Genomic DNA, 15800 nt, shown 5'->3' with positions numbered 1-15800 from the left:
GAATGGGCAGCACCTGACCTCTGGTGGTGATTGCTAGGGCAGACTGATCCAGAGTGCTGTATGAATGTCAGCAAGCAGCAGCTTCTATTTACTAGAAGTGTTGAGTTTCTAGCAGTAACTGAAAGCCTCCTCCATAAAACAGCGCAAGCAGCCTCTTGCATGCACCAGTGCTGCCCCATAGACACCTTGTTACCCCTGATCTCAAAGTCCTTTCAGATCCTGGTATCACATGTGAATGGTGTCGTTTGTTAGGTGGTCATCTGTCAGCTGAGCTACGCATTCTAAATTCTTAAACCTAGGCCACCAAACAACAGGTATTAACTCTGTCCCTGGGGACTGGACTAGCTGTGAATCAGCATGTGAGCTGAAACAGTCTTGCTTTAGATCTTTACTGCTTCCCCTCACTAACATGGTCATGAGTCTGGACGGAACTAGGAATGAGAACAGATCTGACACTGTTGGCCATGTGCTCAGGTAGAGGAGGAGGCGGCGAGTGGTGATGCTGATCACGCTCTGGGTGGGAAAATGAAAACGCAAACCATGGCAGGCTTTGGAAGGTGCTGGCGCAGTCAGCTGTATTTTAACCACAAGAAAAACAACAACAATAGTTCTTTTCATTTCCCTCAGGCAGCCTGATGATGACCGGGGTGGGAACTCTCACCTATGCTCCTTTCACAGACTGACCCTATCTACAGCATTAGCCCACCTGAAACTGGCATGTTGGACTGTGTCTCTGGAGTGGGGGAGGTTAAAACGGAACATAGAACAAATCCAACTCAGTGTCTGAATATCATGTGCCATGGGTGACCGTGCAGAGTCCCCAAAACCCCTAAAGAAGGACGTCGGTGGTGGCATGTGTCCAAGGGTCCTGAGAGGAAGGGTAAAGGCCAGGGAAAGACTGGAAACCCCTCTCCTCCAGAGAAATGCAAAGTTGACCAATGAATGATCTCAGCCTGGTACAATGAATTGTCCCCTAGCCTGGGCCAAGTAACCTTTTCATTGACTACAGTTATTTTCATTTCAATTGTAAAAATCATTTTTTGTCCCAAGCCAGTGTTTAGGGTTAGTGCCAGGGCTGGGAAATGTTCATGATAATTTGGGCAAGGCTGCATGATCTGTAATACGATTGTATCTATTTGTGTTCAATTATTTTCATAGCTAGAGCTTTACACTAATTACCTGTAAACAGCTGCTGCTAGAAGCTTTGGACCCTGAGCGTGAAGTCTGGTTGTACTTAGAAAAGTGACTGTACAATTTATGGTCTTTGTATTTATAGCCTCCTGAATACAATCTACTCAATTTACAATTCAAATGACAAGTGTGTTTTGGACTGCCAGCCCCACCAACCTGAGCTGGAATGGGTCAATCGAGCTGAGTGCCTTCTGGCTCACATGCCGAGGGGGGGGTTCTGCTCTCATCGGAATGGCAGAGCCCTGGCTGGTCAGGGTCAGCTGGCTCGAGCGTCAGGGCTAAAAATTGCTGAGACATTGGGCCTTGGGCTGGAGTCCACAGGAGGGTCCCAGAATCCAGGCTTCAGGCCAAACAGCTACACAGCAATATTACAGCCCCACAGGCCAAGCCAGAGTCAGCTGATCCAGGCCAGCCCCAGGTGTTGAATTGCTGTGTTGATGTACCCATAGGCACTTGTCTAACTTGAGACAGCATGTTCCCTGGTGAAAGAGCAGAATCTACTGTCAGCTCTTTCTGACACACCTGTGGTGTCCAAGAGTTGACTACAGCATTAAGGTTTGCATCCACTGGAGCCTTATCAATGCTGTTCCAATGCAAGCCGCAAGTGAATGCTGCTCACTCTCCCAGCGCTGTTGACTGCAATACTGATAACTGCATTGTATGAAGAGCCTGTCTACAGCAGACACACACTCAAGTAACTTGATGTAGTCACAATGGCATGAGCCTCTGGCAGGCATGCAGCAGGGATGTAAAGTGAGGCTTATGCCAGTAATTAACTGCATCAATTGTAGTGACACCAGTGCACATCTGACAACTGTAGACAGGCTCAGTCCAAAACACACAGTGGTGACTAAGGGAAAGCCTAGTAGCTGAGTAAAAAGGTGTTGACTTTACAATCCTCTCTTTGACCACAACCATACTGACATGATATGCTCAATCTGAAGTGTGTGGAGGGGAGGAAAGAGGGGAGGAGCAAGGATGCTGGGGGGAAGTGCAGAGATCAGAAGCAGCATTGTGTGTCAAGAAATGCCCGGAAGACTCTGTGTTACAGCATCCCAGAACAATGCTGAATAATTTAAATTCCCTGATTTATGTTCATGCAAATAAGTGCTCTGGGTCAGCTGCCCGTTTGTGGCCAACAAAGGGTCACTGAGGGAGGGGGCCTCTCTAGAACCACAAAGAACAGGGCAGGCTAAACAGCCATTTGTTGTTAGAGTGCTTTCTTGTGCTCAGTTTCCAAGCACTGTCAGGTCTCTGTTCCTTGCCAATGCTCTGGATCCCTTGCCCTCTGTTCCATGCAATGCTGCGTTGCATCAAATAATTCCCTTGTCCTTCTGGCTACTGAGGTCTTCCTATATACATGGAGGTGTCAATACCGTACATACAGTTCATGCACACAGCTAGCTCGCTGGGTTTACAGAGGGAGTATCGGCCCTCACGTAGCTTTAGTACAATGTCTCCTAGCTCCCTGGCCAACTTCAGCTATTTTGTATGAGCTCTTGTTAGGCATGGCCTTACTGCTGCCAGGCGGCCTTTGCATGAACCCCGTGTCTGAGTTCAGCCCTGCCCTTTGGAAACAGGCTCCAGAGTTGTCTGGGAGTGTGGCACAGCCTTGTGGAAATTCAGTTTACGTTACATTCCAAATAGGCCCTGACAACGGAAGGAACCAAGTTCTACAAACATGCGGGGGTAACAGCCCACATTTGAAGCCTCTGGCTCTGATGGAACATCATCCATGTGTAGTGGTTTGGCAGACCATAGTTTCTTTTACCCTGCTATCTCTGAATGGGGGCCATGCTCTGGAATCCCACATACCCCTGCTATTGTCTTGCAGGTGTTAGCATCCATTAGTGCCGTTCGGACGAAGGCCGTCACACATGCCCTGCACAGCAGGGCTCTCTGGTGGTATTCTCTGCTGCTGTTCTGCATGCAGAGAACCTTGCGTTTGGTCCCCCGGGGGTTGAAATGTAGGAGTCCAGGCACTCTGCAGGAGTAAGTTCAGGAATATCAGGAGTGAGGGTTGCTGAAAGGCAGGATGTGATGCTGTTGATTTAGCTTGTTAGTGCATTTCCTAGAACTGGGTTCAAAGAGCAGTTTGGGGATAGGAGTGGGCCTAGCAGCCCAACAAGAGGACTGGGAATCAGGCAGCAGAAGTCCTGACTTCTAGTCCCAGCTCTGGCACTGTCTCCCTTTGATTTCAGGTGAGTCAACAACTCTGCCTCAATTTCCCCACCTATAAAATGGGCACTTGCCAACCTTAGAGGTTCTGTTAAGTGCTGGGACCCAGAATTGCACCATGTGCTCCACAAAAGAAAGCCCCTATTGCCACTGTTAATTGCCATGTGAGTACTGGAAGAGGTAAATAATGGCTTCAGCTCTCGTGTGTGTGCACAGAACTAGGTTGTTGGGTGGCACGGACCCATTCCTACAATGGAGGGGCCCAGCAAGGGGGTAGCTAGGCATCTGAGCGAGTTTTCTATGGTACGCAAGGTTGAACTATTTCCCTAGCCCAGCCAATTCTGTCCATTTATACTAGAAAAGTGGCTCAAGCATCCCTGGTATGTTACAGCTGCGGTGACTCTCCTGCGGGACTCTGATGCCGTCTTGTCCAGCAGCTCCTCACTGCACAGGGGTGAGCACTGGGTGCTCTCTGGGGTTGGCAGCACAACTGGCACTCCATTACACTGAAGAGTTCCTTGAACTTTGGAGAAGTGGCCTATCCTCTCTTGGGTTGGGCTCCAGAGGAATACAAAATGTGGAGGGGAGAACTCTGTGAGCAGAGCAGAGTCTATTTGTTTAGGAGTGGGTGGGATTAGCATATTAAAAGACCAGGCTCTGTGCCATGGCCCATAGTACCAGCACCACCACCTCATTCTCTCAGCCTGCAGCATCTGCCCTCCATCTCCATAAGCCAGAGGTACTCCTTGTGCTCCGGGGCTCAGGGAGATCGGGGTCATTGGCGATTCCTGCTGCCCAGCTTCCTCCGCTGACTGTCATCCGACTTGTGGACCCGGAAACACTCCTTTAGGTTCTGCGATCGGATCTTGGGGTTCAGAATTTCCTCCCCCATAGAGCTGGGGAACCAGCCCCTTTCCTGGTCATGAAGACGCTCCCCAAAAATCCAACCTGAGGGGCAGGGAAAACATGTAGCTGACTAGCATGGCCAAGGGCAGGAGTGAGAGCGACCCTCTGGGGCTATGCTTTGGAGGGCCCGGGCTCTCTGATACCCTTGAGACAAACAGGTGGCTCACAGATGAAGCAAAGGGTTAGGGACTCAGGAAAACCCCGGGCTCTAATCCCCTCTGAGCCACTGGCTTACAAAGGTACCTGACCTTGTATCCTGGTTGCAAAACTGGCTAAAAGGAGGTCCCGCAAGAGAAACACATGCCACCTCTTCGCTCAGCCTTCCTGGCTGCATGAGTACTAAAACCCATAGGGACAGGACATAGCTATACTTGTTAGCCAGAAGAGGGAGCACAAGGTAAAGGATTGAGGGCCTTAAGGGGTGTTTACACTCTCAACTCTGTTATCTACAAGGTCTGCTGTCCCCTGATGCCGAGGTCCCATGAGGTTCAGGGAGTATCAAAGATTCAGGGAGTCCCTGGTTGTCCAGCAAGGGCACCTCTCCGTTAGGAGGAACATCCCTGTACATTCAGAAGCAGTAGGGTTGCTGCAAATGGCAACCAGTCAGGAGCATTGGCAAGACTAAGCAGCAGCCAGTGCCTGGGAAAGCGGTCTCCCTTGTGAGGAGTGATTTTAGGGGTGCTTGGTCCCAGTGCCCTTACCATCATCCGTCTTGTCCAGAATGTTGAGAACATCTGCCAGCTCCAAGGACAGCTCATCTGGTTGCTGAGCCACATACGGATGGACACACTGCACCTGGGGGCAATCTGACAATGGAAAGGGACAAGGTAATCCAGCTACTCCAGAGTCCTGTGACTACTGTAAAGTATAAAATGGCTTGGTTTTGGTCTGCACAAGCAACTTGACATAACTGCATCTCTTGGGGTATGGGAAATTCAGTGCTCAGAGGTGGATTACCTAGACCAGGGGTTGGCAATGTACAGCATGCTCACCCTAAGTGGCAGGCAAGATGATTTTTGTGGCATGCGCAGCATGGTGTAGGGGCCAGGGGGCTGGCAAACAAGAGCGAGCAGCATGACGCTGCACTGAGCTCTGCATCCCTGGGGTGTGCAGCTCCTGGGAGCTCAGGGGTTAACACCTCCCCACCCCCCATTACAGGCTCTGCCTCCTGCTCTAGGAGTGGGTGGGGTTGGGGCTGCTCCACAGATTGGGGTGGCACAGCCAGTCACGCTGCTGCCGCCTCCGTGGGGAGCTGGGGCCTGGGCTTAGCCACAGCTGCTCTCCATGGGTGGGGAGACCTTTCCCCAGTGCCCCGTGGCGCTCGGCTGGAGAATGGAACAGTCCTGAGCAGCCCCAGGTCTACCTGCCTCAGCACCGGAGCTGCAGCCTGTAGGTGAGGGGCGAGTCCCGGACATGAACAACACTGCCAAAACAGCAGCATGGTGCAAAGGGTAAAGGAGAGCTGTGGCTCCAGCTGGGAACGGACTGTACTGGGATAGGGGTGCTGGTGCTATGTCTACACTTGAATGTACAATTGTGTTATTGCTTCTGACTAGCCATGGAAATGCAGATACTCTGAGCAAACGGGAGGCAGAGGGTGGGAAGGCGGCATCTTGAGATTTTAACATTTTCCATATCTAGTGTGACCTGGTGAGACTGGTTTGGTGGAACGAAGGGGGGCAGGAGACAGGAATGGTGGGATGACCAGGGTAAGGGGCTGGAGGCGGAGAGCAGGGAAGGAACCTGAATGCCAGGCACAGAGGAGAGAGAGGAAAGCTTTGGAGGAGAGCATGGATGATCTTGTTAGTCTCATTCAGAGAGCTGGCAAGACCCAGTGGAGGGGAGAGGCCTTGAGGGACGCAACCTCAGTGGCAGTATCTGCTATGCAGCCAGCCTTTCAGATTGCCCAGACAGGGATCCATGAAGGGGAGTAGGGGACACCACGAGGTAAATGAGTTTCTCCCTCCCTCCCACCATCTCTGCTGCATCTCTTACCCATGAGCCTAGAGGTGAATGAAACAAACTTGGTTCTCCGGTTTGGGGCCAGCGAGATCATCCAGCGCTTCATCTCACTTCTGTGACCGGAGACAAACAGAACAGAGCCATGCAGGTGTGAAAGTCCGGCTGCAGCACGTGTCATTCTCCCAACCAGCTTTGCTTGCCAGGCCTGCCCTCCCATCTTTTCCTATTTGCCAGCTCCAACTCTTTCCCTTTCTCTGCTAGAAACTCATAGCTGCTCTCTGGGCAGCTGGGATGCGGTGAGGGTGCCTCAAGGGAACTACACAAACATTTGAAGGTCTGACTGCTCAATATTAATAAATTGGGGGAGAGCTGAATGATTCCCCCTCACTGTCCCTGCATTCTGCTTGACTGTTTCTACTAGGATAATGTAGAATCTGAGTCCTCTGACTTGCTGCAGCAGCAGCAACAGCAATGGGCAACTGCCTGGACAATAACCAAAGTGGAAAGTTAGATCCAGTACAGTACTCCCATGCTGTTGATCCGAGGCCACAGCAGGTGTAACATACTCAGCTCTCTCCTCTTTCCAGCCATTTCTTCTCTTCGTAAAGGGCGGCCCCCTGGATCTCTGTGAATGGGCTTTCCATTACTCCTGGCTTGATCTGCTGTGGAGTGAAGGTGCACACCCTTTCCCCAAGCACTCAGATTATATAAGGAATCTTTGGCTTCTGATTCAGCCCTTCCCAAAATCACTGGGCAGGTTTGTTCCCTTTCCTTCCTCACTTGCAGCCAGTGAGTAGGAGGGATCAGCTCTGGGATTTCTTCCCTCCCTGCCAGTTGTCAGAGCTCTTCCTTCCTTGGCATGTTCTTGCCTGCCTACCTTCAGTATCACTCGGCAGTGTCTGGTTCCCTTTCTAACTCTGCACTCTCTCCCTCTCCCCGTTGCCATGTGTAAGCAGCAATGTGCAATCGGTGTGCTCTCCAACCTCTGCATGTCAGATCTTAGCCATGCCTGTCAAGCATCACTCATCTGTGTGACACTCTGGCATTTTCCCTGAGTTGTCATCTCCCACGCACTGGCTAGGAAGTCTCACGCAAACTGAACTGGTGACTTTGAGACAATCCATGCTGAGGGGAAGGCACACCAAGTCACGCTGCAGGAGCCTTGTATGTGAGAGGCTTCCATCTACTGCAGCAGGAGCATTATGAAATCCAGCTAATTCTCACTGGCTTTCATGGCTCCTTCAGATGCCTGCCCCAGCTGCTCCCTCCCCTGATTTAATGCCTTCCTCACCTTTCCCATTAATGAGTGCTCATCCCCTTCCATCCCTCACAAACTGCTGGGGCTGGCCTGCCTTCTGAATCTCTTCCATGACTGAGTTTTTCCCTACACCTGACTTGCCTCCCAAATCCAGCTAAGGAGTACCCATCCCACTGAGCCACAAACTGCCAGCAGGTGGAGATGGCAAATTCCACACAAGACTGTTGAGTTGCATTTAACTCACCCAGGATAGTTGCCACAGGAAGGGCTACACAGAACGTGGCAGCTCTGCTTGGAGACTCACTAGCTACATTTTGAAGCAAAATGCAGGACAATGTAGCACTTTAAATACTAACAAGATGGTTTATTACTGCTACATCTCTACCACTAGCTACATTTTGAATCTTCCAAGTGCTGCACAGAGCTCAGAGTGGTATGATTTTAAGTTTATGCCTTGCATAAAAGCTACAAGTACTGGGAGAGGCCAGAAATTTTAATTTTCTGGCTTCTGGGGATTTGAAATCTGAACTCAAGCTTAACATTGTAATTAAATGCAAGATTTTAGATTAATGAAGCTTCTTTATAGGGGGAAGGGGAGAACACCCTGACAAAAGCAGAAAAGAAAGGTGCTGATAGGAAAGTGTCATCGCCTGTATCGGAGTGTTTGAAAGTGTGACCCTAATGAGCATGAAGTGCATTGACTGGGAGCTTAGACACTGAGAAGGGGCTACATGTTCAACGACGCTAGTGGCAATAATGCTGAGATTGGCCTTGTCTACGGAGGTATAAGTGACTGAAAATAGGATCTCATTATGCTAGTTCTTCTCTTCCGAAGCATACTGTAGTCAGCACACCCTTAGCTGTGATAAACAAGGGTTGCCTTTGCTCTCAATGCTTATTTGTGGTATATAGCTTTTAGGTGCCCAACATCTCCACTTCCAGGTTCAGCAAATCTTTTAGTCACCCTGGAGTAGCAGAGCTACAGGGGGATGGGAGCAGTCATAACGCATGCTACTCTCTGGTCACACTAATCCTGCAATGAGCGTGTGGGTGGCTTGCTGCAGGATTGAAGCCATGGCTGGAAATCTGTTCTAATTACTGTTCAATGGCAGGATTTTTAAATTCCAGTCTCCTCTTCTGCTTTCCCAATTTCAGGGTGCAAATATCATGTAGACATGTAAATACTGTCTATGTAAACACACCTATAATTGCCTGGGCCTGCAAAACTGTGGCTGCAGTGAGAGACGAGATTGAGGCCAGTCTGGAAATTAGACCCCATGCACCCAAAACAATCAGCCCACTGTTAGTGGTGTTGAATCATTTGCCCAGGCTGACCTTGTTTGATCTTGAAGTAAAAACCACAGAATGAGACAGAAAACTGTATCCAGGGAGACTTCAGCACAGTGGAATTCAAGACCACAGAGCAGCATGAGAGCTACCATCAGGATTGGGGCCAGCTATAGAAGAGTGCTTGACACTGAGACTTTTGCCTTCATCTTTATAGTAACTGCTCCATGTCCCAGGGACCGTGCACAGCTAGGGTGATATTTTACAAAGCAAAATGCAAGAGTTTTAAAGTGGTTTGAATCCTAGTGATCCACATCAAGCTGTGCTTGTAGAAATGTACTGCATGCTACTGCTAATTTCAATTACCATCTGGATGTAAGTATGATGAGAGATTTGCAAAGCAGCCATATAATTTCCTTTTGAATCTTAATTGAGTCTTGACCTACCTAGAAATCAGCATGTTACACAAGGATGCTGTAAATACAATTGTACAAAAAGGAAACTCATCTAGTTTTATATCTGATTCCCTCTCCTCACCCCCTCCCAAGACAAAGCTTTGTCTTTCATAGAGAAGTTATATCCAGAAGAGGAGGAAGGGTTGTGTGCTGGGTGGAGTCAGTCCAGCTTGCTATAGAGGAGGTGGATGCCAGACTGGTGCCTGTGGCAGGTTGCACACACTTTTGAGGGTGCAGAGGAACAGCAATGCAGGTCAATATGGGATGATAGGGTTTCATACTCACTGGGATGATGCCTTGAGCATATAGCTGACCTCCCGATCATCCGTATTCTCCAGAAGCCTCAGGATAAAGACATTGGCCAAACTCTGTCCCTGATCTTCTAACTCCTCTACCCGGAGAAGCCCTCGTGGTGCTGAGTCAAACACCTGGTACTTCTCGCTGAGAGAGGTAAGCAAAGGGTCAGGAAAGCTCAGTCAGTCTGGGAGTAGTCTAGCTTTAACAATGCAACATTCTGAGAAAAGCATGAGACAGATACCAAATTCTTGCCTGGTGAGAGGAAGAGACATCACCTAGGGAGAGTGAGAATGCTGGGAGCTAAAGCACAAGACTGAAAATCAAGAGACCTAGATTCTGTTCCTGGCTCCACCACAAACTTTTCTGACCGTGAGGAAGTCATCTAATCTGTGTCCCAGTTCCCATCTGTAAAATGTTGATGATATTTTCTCCCAGAACGACTGAAATGAGAGGCTTACATCACTGATGTTTGTGAAATGCTTCTGTGTTCTTGCATGGAAAGTGATATGCAAGAAAAGTAGTACTGAGCTCCTGACACGGTGACAACTTGCATATTAGAAATGCTTTAGAATGCTTTATAGGTTTGATAGATTCCTTATCTGAAAGTCTTTTTTTAAATGTTAAACTTTGTTTTCTGGCATCAATTCTGTGTTGCAATATTTCTCTTGTCATTAATTCTATACTTCTAACAGGGGCAGCTCTCTTCCCCCATCTCCCCAAACGGCGTGCAGTGTAATAGTACAATCCTTTGTCTCACAGATTGGTTTGCATACCTCCGAGCTGATCAGACCCTCCCAGCTCAACCAACAGAACTTATTTACTAGAGGTTTAACTTGCTTAACCTCTGATATTTTTCAGACTGGTGACCAGCCATGAGCTAATTTACAGCAGCAAACCAATATCCAAGAACCAGATATTTAGCTGCTATACCCAAAATCAATGGAACTATGCTAATTTACTTCATTGAAGATCTGGACTGAAATTTGAAGGTATACAAAGGTCAACCTGTGTACGGGCATGCAGCCTATCAACAGCCACAGTTCGCAGCCCAGGCAGTGTAAATATTCAGACAAAGGAGTGATCTTTACATGGCCCTAGACATGGTGTCTGTGATACAGGACTGTGTACTGTGGTAGTTCAGACATAATTTGGTCAATTATTATTCAAGAATCTATGCCCAATTCAAGCAAGAACTGGTTGGATTAATTGAGGGGGCAGGTGTGCTTATAATACACATCCAGGTATTGGCCACACTGCAAACTCACCCAGGAATCTGTCTGCAGAGTACCAACAGGTCATTGAAAAGGAACAAATAGATTTCTCTGAAGAGTTTCTTTGTGCGGAGCGTGCGTGATGTCTTTGGGCCATTCATTTGCTGCAGTTCCCCTTGTTTTAACAGCCACCGGGAGTGAGAGATGATAGGCACGGACTACATGGAAGAGAGAGACAGCAAAGATCATAAGAGCAGGATCTGGCAACAACCTAACTCATTTTAAGATGCATCTTGATAAGTTTATGAACAGAATTACACATAGGGTTGGCTGTGATAGTAGGGGACTGGACTTGACAACTCAAAAGGTCCCTTTCAATCTTATGTAATCTTTACAGGATAACTAATGCATATGCCTTACTTCACTCTTGCAATGCTAGAAATGCAGATAAATCTCAGAGCAATGAGTAGGAGGAACACGACCTATGCCATGAGAAGAGGTATACAAGGTTTCAGTAACAGCAGATGCAATCTAAGTACTGAAAGTGCAGTGTAGAGTAAGAGGAAGCTGCCATGGAACACAGAGACCAAGTGGAGGGATGGGGTAGCTAGGTCTGTAGGAGCCAAAAGGGGGAGAAGGCACAGAAGCAAGAGGACAACAGTGTGGTACTGGAGCCAGAGGACTGGAAGGGGTACAGAAAGTGGATAGAAGAAGAAGGGAGGAGAGCAGGAACTGGGATGAAGGAGATAGGAACAGAGGGTAGCAGGCTATGGGCGCAGGGGCAGTAGGATCTAACCATTAGGAATACTGCCTTATGGAGCCTGGACTTAAGCCCATGCGCCCTGGGTCTCTACATTCTTTTGTTGTCAGCCAATAGCTGTGAAACCCATTGTCCAAGTATCTCCTTCCCCTACTCCCCCAGGGATCAGCCCAAATAGAGGGTGACAGCAAATGACTACTTCCAATTATTCCATTAGCTCAAGTGGTAAAGGTCTGTGTCATGGCTGTGAAAGACCCTGCTGATGTCCCAAGTTGGGGGAAATATGATTGGAATTTCTCTTAAGGCATTTTTAAAAAGATGTAAGACATTACATCCAAAAAATTACTTCAAAAGACACTATGGTTACAAAGTGAAGTGCTTAATAGTCAGGAAATGCCCAAATTAAGGTTGCCTGTGCAACTTTGATTCATTCCCCCTGTGTGTATGCATTACAGTACTGTCATTAATTACATCACCACATACTACTTTTTGCAGAGGAACCATGCCTCAGTGCACAGAATCAAGTTCTCCTAGGGTTGTGCAGTGAATTAGGCTGTTGCCTTCAGGACCCCTGCCTCATTCGTTCTAGAACTTTGAGACTGTTTAGTGGATGATGCAGGGGCTAACAGGAAGAGAATGAATGGGCTCATGGTTAAGACAGTTTAATGCTGTGCTGGGGAACTGGATTCTATCCCTGCCTCTTCCATAGAGATTTTTTTATATGGTGTTGGACAAGTCCCAAACCATAATGTTCACAACTGGTCATTATCTTCATAGTCTGGGTGTTTGCAATACCCAGATGCTATCTGTTCCATCTGTGCAGGGGTTACCAGTCTGTACTTATACAGCTGTACTTATACCTTGATCTTAAACTCCAATTTCTTCTGGATGCTAATCATCTGCTCTGTTCGGCTCATCTTCCTGACCCCTTCATTACATGCTTTCACCACCTGCAAAAAGAGAACAAGCCAAAGGTCTGATTCCAAGCTACAGTGCTCCTCTCCCATGGGTTATTTAGCAAGTGTTGGTGTATGACATGATCTTTCTACTCAGGTGAGCACCACAGTATAGGCATTATAATAATGGAGAAAAGGAAATACTACTTGGCAATCTCATAAGCAGGGTCTTGTAGAACAACAACATTTTACATACAGTAATTCCTCATTTAACACTATAGATATGTTTTAGAGAATGATTGTGTTAAGTGAAAACGTATTATGTGGGGTCAATTTTCCCATTGAAAATAATGGAAAAGGTGGGGGTTGTGTTTCAAGCGGTGGTGTCTGTTGGGACCGAGACATAAGGTTGGAAGAGAAAGGGGACTGGGTTACAGCAGGGAGGGGAGGTGTTTGGCTCTGGAGAAGGGGATTGCGTTGGGAGTATGCTCAGGGGTAGATGAGGATTTTGCGGGGCCCACGGCAGCACAATTTCGTGGGGCCCCCCCTTTGACACGGCGCATGCGCGGGGCTTCTTAAAGCACGGGGCCGGGGGCGGCAGCCCTGCTTGCCCTGTCCTATATCCGCCACTGAGTATGCCTCTGTGACGGGTCTGCTGGGACCCGCACTGTGTCCGGCGAGGGGGGTCGCCGGGGAACAGCATGGCGAGCGGCGAACCATCTGCCGCTTTGCAGGGAGGCGGGGGAAGCCCCACGCCGCCGCCGGCGACGGGCCAGCTGGGGAAACCCAGCCACCGGCCTGCAAGTGGGGGCGGAGGAGAAGGGGCAAGGTGTCCAGTGAGGGGGGAGTCAGTGGGGAACAGTGTGGTGAGTCAGGAACCCTCCGCCACTTTGCAGGGAGGTGGAGGAAGCCCTGCACAGCCGCCGGCAATGGGCTGGCTGGGGAAATGGTATTATTTCGTGTAATTCAAAAAACGTTCCCTTAGCACGATTTTTTTCATCGCAAAAACGTGTTAAACGGGCATGTATTAAATGAGGAATTACTGAATTACAAAAGTGAGAAAGTAACATTAAAGACCCAATTCATCTTCCATAGTGAAAGTAAGCTTTTCCATTGAGCTCAATGGGAACTAGACTGGGCCCAAAAGAATACAAATTATGATAAAATTCCTCCTTTTATACATGTTTCTCTACATGTATTAACTGCACATCCCAGCATTAACATAGAGCTTTGCAGAAACATCAGTTCTTAGCTGAATGGCCATTGGTTGGGGCAGTTATAAACAACAAATGATACATACATAGACAAATTATATAGCAATATTTGACACTCAAGATAATTTTTGGTGTAAACTAACTGAACTGACTAATAAATACTGATCCATTTTTTTTGTTCTGTCAAGTTAGTTATTTTTGCCAACACTAAATTCACTTAAAGGTGAACAAGAAAAGGATTTAATGTTAGGAAGGCTTTATAATTAGAGGTCATATGGCACTTATTTAAACTATATTCAGATATTGATGTCATTGTCATGCCAATATTCTAATATCTAGCAGGTACAACCGCTATAATCAAACTATATTTCTCAAAATCCTACAATGCTACAAATCACTTGTTCCTATATGTTCAGTCCAGAAAGTATACATGCACGACCAGCTTCGTATGGAGGAAAAGGAAGGCAAGGATTAATTTTGAGGAAATACTGTCATTATCTTCAATAAGATATTGATGTTGAGGTGGAGGGCTGCAACGTCCCGTTGGAAGAGAAATCAGTAATGCAGCAGTCTGTATATTCTTACAGAAACATATTTGTTTACACTAGAACAAGATGTGGTCACAAAATAGCTTAACACAAAACAACCTCTTTTAGGGATCTCAGTACAAATATCAACGCCCAATTCACAGGGAGCAAGACTGTCTCAAGAACAGAGAGATTAGAGTGGAGTGCAAACTCTCTTGCAGCTTGCCGCAGCTTCCCCATTAAAAAAAATCATCTGAAAACCAACAACTAAAAACATGCTTACATGCTAAGAAAAAGAACTTGTAAGATTATGTACAACAATGCCATTAGCTGTGCTCTGTCATAACAATATATACCTAATTAAAGGTAAATGAGGTTTAGCCTTATATTGCAACTTAAAAATGTATAAATCACCATGCCACAGATTTATAAAATGGATCAAGTCAGACAGTCTTTGATAGACAGGTACAGCAATGATCATCTATGTCCATAGCAAACTTAGCCATCACACTCATTGGAATAGGGGTGGGCAATATTTTTTTGTTCAGGGGCTACTCCAAGATGTTGGTAAGTGATCAAGACTGCACTTCTATGGAGGGGGTGTGGGGTCTGGGATGGCAGGTGGGGTGCAGAAGGGAGTTTGGGGAAGAGGATTGGGGTCCAGAAAGGGGTGGGGGGTCTGAAGGAGTTTGGGTGAAGGAGGGGGTTATGATCTAGAGCAGGGGCTTGGGATGCAGGAGATTATTCTGGCCTGGGGGAGGGGCATAGGAGGGGTGCCGGGGTCTTGGGGGAGCTGCCAACTGGAGGAGGTGGGGAGAGTGGATACAGAGAGTTGGGTGATGACCTGGGGCAGGTAGTTGGGGAGAGAGAGGGGATGGGGTGCCAGAGGCAGGCTGTGGCTGGGAGGCACATAATCTAGGTGGCCCCAGCTGGTAGCCCAGCAGGAACCTGAGACAGGCTCCATGCCTGTCTGCTGCGCTGGCTGTCCCCCTCCCATCCCTCCTCAGCTTGCAGAGCAATTAGCAGCCAGCTGTTTAAAACAGTGAGAGCTGTTGTGTAGTAAGGGTACTACCAATAAAGAAGGGAGTGGTACCTGTCAATTATATCAAAGACCCTGGAAAATCCTATCCCTAACAAATAGAGCTGCAGAAAGCTTCAGATAGCCAAACATTTAGCACTGAGGTTATCACATACTCTGTCTTTATGAGGCAGTATAAGGGACCCTGAGCCACCATCAAGATAACCTCAAGGAAGACACTACAAGGCCTTTCAAATGTTCTGTGACTATCCCAAAATGTGTATTCGGATAGGCATTGTGCTGGAATAATAATTGAATTTCAACCTCTTTATCATACCTCCCTATAGATTTTGAATGGGAACCACACACAATCTTAAACATTCATTAAAAGCACTTCTTTAAAGAAACTACTATTCAAGGGCAGAAAGTTAAGTTGTACCACAGGATGAAATCCAATCCCTGTCCCTCCCCTAGTCTGCTACTGACTGTAGTTAATTTAAATAGATCTTCCCCATGAACTCCATCACAATTAGAATTCTCTGAAATATGGGGACAACTTTTCTCGCTAATATCTCCTACAGAATATACAATCTGTTAACAAGAGCAATTCCCCTGATGTCTATTTGCTAGCATGGTCTAC

The 15800-nt window shown here is 47.5% G+C and overlaps 1 protein-coding gene and 1 non-coding gene across 6 annotated transcripts in view; one reads left to right on the top strand and one right to left on the bottom strand.

Moving 5' to 3' along the window:
- Positions 1-2046: 2046 nt before the first annotated feature.
- Positions 2047-15800, bottom strand: part of NGEF (neuronal guanine nucleotide exchange factor) — a 96736-nt gene continuing 82982 nt past the window's right edge. For all 5 annotated transcript variants that reach the window (XM_075937389.2, XM_075937392.2, XM_075937388.2 and 2 more), the window contains 6 exons: positions 12366-12455; positions 10800-10963; positions 9523-9678; positions 6271-6350; positions 4977-5081; positions 2047-4317 (listed from right to left, as the gene is read on the bottom strand). In XM_075937389.2, coding sequence (XP_075793504.2) covers positions 4145-4317; positions 4977-5081; positions 6271-6350; positions 9523-9678; positions 10800-10963; positions 12366-12455 — 768 coding nt within the window. In that variant the 3' untranslated portion in view covers positions 2047-4144. The remainder of the gene's footprint in view (positions 4318-4976; positions 5082-6270; positions 6351-9522; positions 9679-10799; positions 10964-12365; positions 12456-15800) is intronic.
- LOC102447502 (uncharacterized) overlaps positions 5384-15800 on the top strand; it is a 74527-nt gene continuing 64110 nt past the window's right edge. Inside the window, exon 1 of the transcript XR_016350375.1 lies at positions 5384-5668. This is a non-coding gene — a transcript (uncharacterized LOC102447502). The remainder of the gene's footprint in view (positions 5669-15800) is intronic.

Source organism: Pelodiscus sinensis, chromosome 10 (genome assembly GCF_052426305.1).
Source record: "Pelodiscus sinensis isolate ZL-2025 chromosome 10, ASM5242630v1, whole genome shotgun sequence".
Lineage (NCBI taxonomy): Eukaryota > Metazoa > Chordata > Testudines > Trionychidae > Pelodiscus > Pelodiscus sinensis.
Note: the sequence above shows the minus strand (reverse complement) of the source record. Positions and strands in the feature narration are given on the sequence as shown.